This window comes from Montipora foliosa, chromosome 12 (genome assembly GCF_036669935.1).
Source record: "Montipora foliosa isolate CH-2021 chromosome 12, ASM3666993v2, whole genome shotgun sequence".
NCBI classification, from domain to species: domain Eukaryota; kingdom Metazoa; phylum Cnidaria; class Anthozoa; order Scleractinia; family Acroporidae; genus Montipora; species Montipora foliosa.
In genome coordinates this window covers 1,876,905-1,879,404 of record NC_090880.1, presented here as the reverse complement: position 1 = coordinate 1,879,404, position 2,500 = coordinate 1,876,905, and the positions used below count along the sequence as shown (strand labels likewise).

General features: G+C 40.9%; 1 protein-coding gene across 1 annotated transcript; it reads right to left on the bottom strand.

The window, feature by feature from the left end:
- Positions 1–8: 8 nt before the first annotated feature.
- Positions 9–835, bottom strand: LOC137979913 (uncharacterized skeletal organic matrix protein 5-like). The gene is made up of 2 exons (XM_068827226.1): positions 737–835; positions 9–530 (listed from the first exon to the last, which is right to left on the bottom strand). Exons 1-2 carry the CDS (start codon positions 833–835, stop codon positions 9–11), a joined length of 621 nt encoding a protein of 206 aa, XP_068683327.1.
- Positions 836–2,500: the final 1,665 nt, after the last annotated feature.

The following is a 2,500-nucleotide window of genomic DNA, read 5'->3' as shown; positions in this document are numbered from 1 at the left end:
ATTCTTCTCTACTGAACCAAAATATATCCCATGGCTTTAATGTTCTTGCCCCCATTATCTGAAGGCGGGTGATTTATAGCGAAGTTCCCACATGTATTGAGATTATCATGATGCCCTCCGTTACCAAACCCAATTTTGGAATCAGGAGTAAGGCAGTCGTTCTCGTTGTTTCCAATGATGCCAATTCTTGTTCCAGTGTGGCCTTTAGAAGCGGCATTGAACACTTCCCTCTTACAGTTGGCCTGCAAGGACGCCTGAGAACCAATAAGTGTCTTCCATTTGTTGCGGCTCAGTGATGTGGAGCGGTATTTGCCGTCAGCTATCAGTGAATGCAGAGACTGAGCCTGCTTGTTAATGACCAGAAACTTGATTGGCTGACCAGGGATCTTCATACCGAGGCAGATCTTGGAGAAAGACGTGTTCCAGTAGGACGGTAGTTTGGTTTCTTCAATGTCAAACCCAGTGTTCCCTCCTGGGAGGTTGTAGGCGTTTTTGTTGCTCCACAAGGCCGAATCATAATGAAAGGTTTTCTGAAATAAAAGCAAAAAAACCAAAAGAGTCAGCTGCACGAGCACAACCTACTAGTTCCCCGGTGCTTTCCTCCACCGAGAGTTGGGCTTTCTCGGCGGAGAAAAGCCCTTGGAACGAGGTTGGTATAAGTGATGTCGAAAATAAACTTTTATATGCAGTTAGGGAAGAACTTCAATTGTTGCGAAATACTTGCGCCGTCACATACCTTTTTGCCGTCAGTCTTCATGGCAAGCGTCCATCCTCCACCTCCGCATCCAAAGTTTGCCATGTGACAATAAACAGGAATCTTTTGCGACCCAAACATCAGTGGATAAACTTGGCTTTTGGAGAACCTGTACCAAATAAAACTTTGTTGTTGAAATAGTTCGGAAGCAAGATTGGTGCAAGAGTTGTCTGCATTTACAGCCATCGAGAAAAAGACTGGAACGAAATCAACGCTGAGACTTAAGCGCATTTTGTAACAAATACGGAAGCTCGCCCTCTTAAAAAAAACTGGGCAGAAGCGCTATGGCGCGCGGACGTGTTTTCTGAAGTTCTATACAAAATGGTTCTATCACTGTTGGTTTTTGGCACCTTGTGAGTCACTCTGTAAGTGCAAAATAGACAGTGCTGCAGGTGGCGCCCGTATTCATTGACGATGGTATCTTGGTTACTTTCACAAACCAGATCTTCAAAGCCAACAATTTTTTGTTTGTCCACTGGAAGCTCTTCAGGAAAAGAGATTTGTGCCGGTAAGCATCAATTATATCAGCCCATGTATAAAAAGCAATAAATTCATTGGTTTTGTGGGCAGGCGCGTGGTTAACATACTCAAGAAATAGAAAGGGAATTACAAATGATCTCAATTTTTGATTTTTAATGCACGCTTATGCACCCTGAAAGCGTGCTATTTTTAAATGTTCGAAAATTGATATCATTCTCATCCCCTTCCTTCCCCTTTTTCTCTTCTTTCACCATCTTGCGATAGTCTGGTTCTATTGCAACAAAATATGTACGATTCTGCAATGGTTTACAAATTGTTAACAATATTTAAAATACAAAAAAATAAAGCTTCACCGAACGGATTTAGAGAAGCTTTGTTCTTTTTAGAAAACTAAAGAACGAAAGAAATAATGCCTCCACAAACTCTTTGTCTACACTTTCGTTCTTATAAATTAACGATGACTTTGAAATATCACCTGTATCGGGCCTTATCCCCATATAGAACCTGGCGCCATCTGGTAGGAAGTCATGGGGTCTAGCTTCTTTAGTACTGTTATTCAGCTCGCAGATATCGCCGGTGATCATGAAATTGTAGCTTTTGCACTTCATATTATTTTGACATAGGAAGTGGCAATCAAGAGGAGTTCTGACAGCAACCGTTTTTAAAATGTGATTCTTAAGAGCCCTGCCGGGCTTTAATAACTTGACCTCACACCGTTTGCTAGAAGCCATCATGAACAACCGTGGAATAAAGATAATTGAAAAGATGGTCAAATATATGTTCTCCCTAATCACAGCAGTGTCCTATTTTAAAAAATAAAGTCAGGAAAGTGACATTATATTGCAAAATTTGAAAAAAAAAAAATTCATAATAAAGGAAGAAAAGAAAAAGTGTCAGCAACCTGACAGGAATCTTTGAAGTCGCTTTAGTCGAAGAATCTTGTTAAAGAGAGGCTGTCGCAGTAAAATACGTCAATCTCCTTGATCTTGTAATAGCCAGAGCACGAAATAGGGCCTTTTATACCTGGATGTATGTGGTGAACAATTTATGTACTCACTGGATAGGAAGCAGCTGTCTGCAGAGCACGACTACATGTATTTCTTAATTGCTTTGAAAAAGGTCAACAATTAAAAAATAGGCACTCATTGCGTAGGTGTGGTAGTGCAGAAACACAGCACTTTATTCCGCAACTGTCAACTGAGCTTGGTTCTGTTTTCCTGGAGATTCAAGTTGCCTATGCGAAAAATGCAGCTCTAATAGTACACG

Coding starts and splice junctions, on each gene's coding strand:
- LOC137979913 (XM_068827226.1), bottom strand. CDS start 835: ATGTTTGGGTCGCAAAAGATTCCTGTTTATTGTCACATGGCAAACTTT. Junction 531..736: donor TGAAGACTGACGGCAAAAAG/GTATGTGACGGC, acceptor CTTTTATTTCAG/AAAACCTTTCATTATGATTC.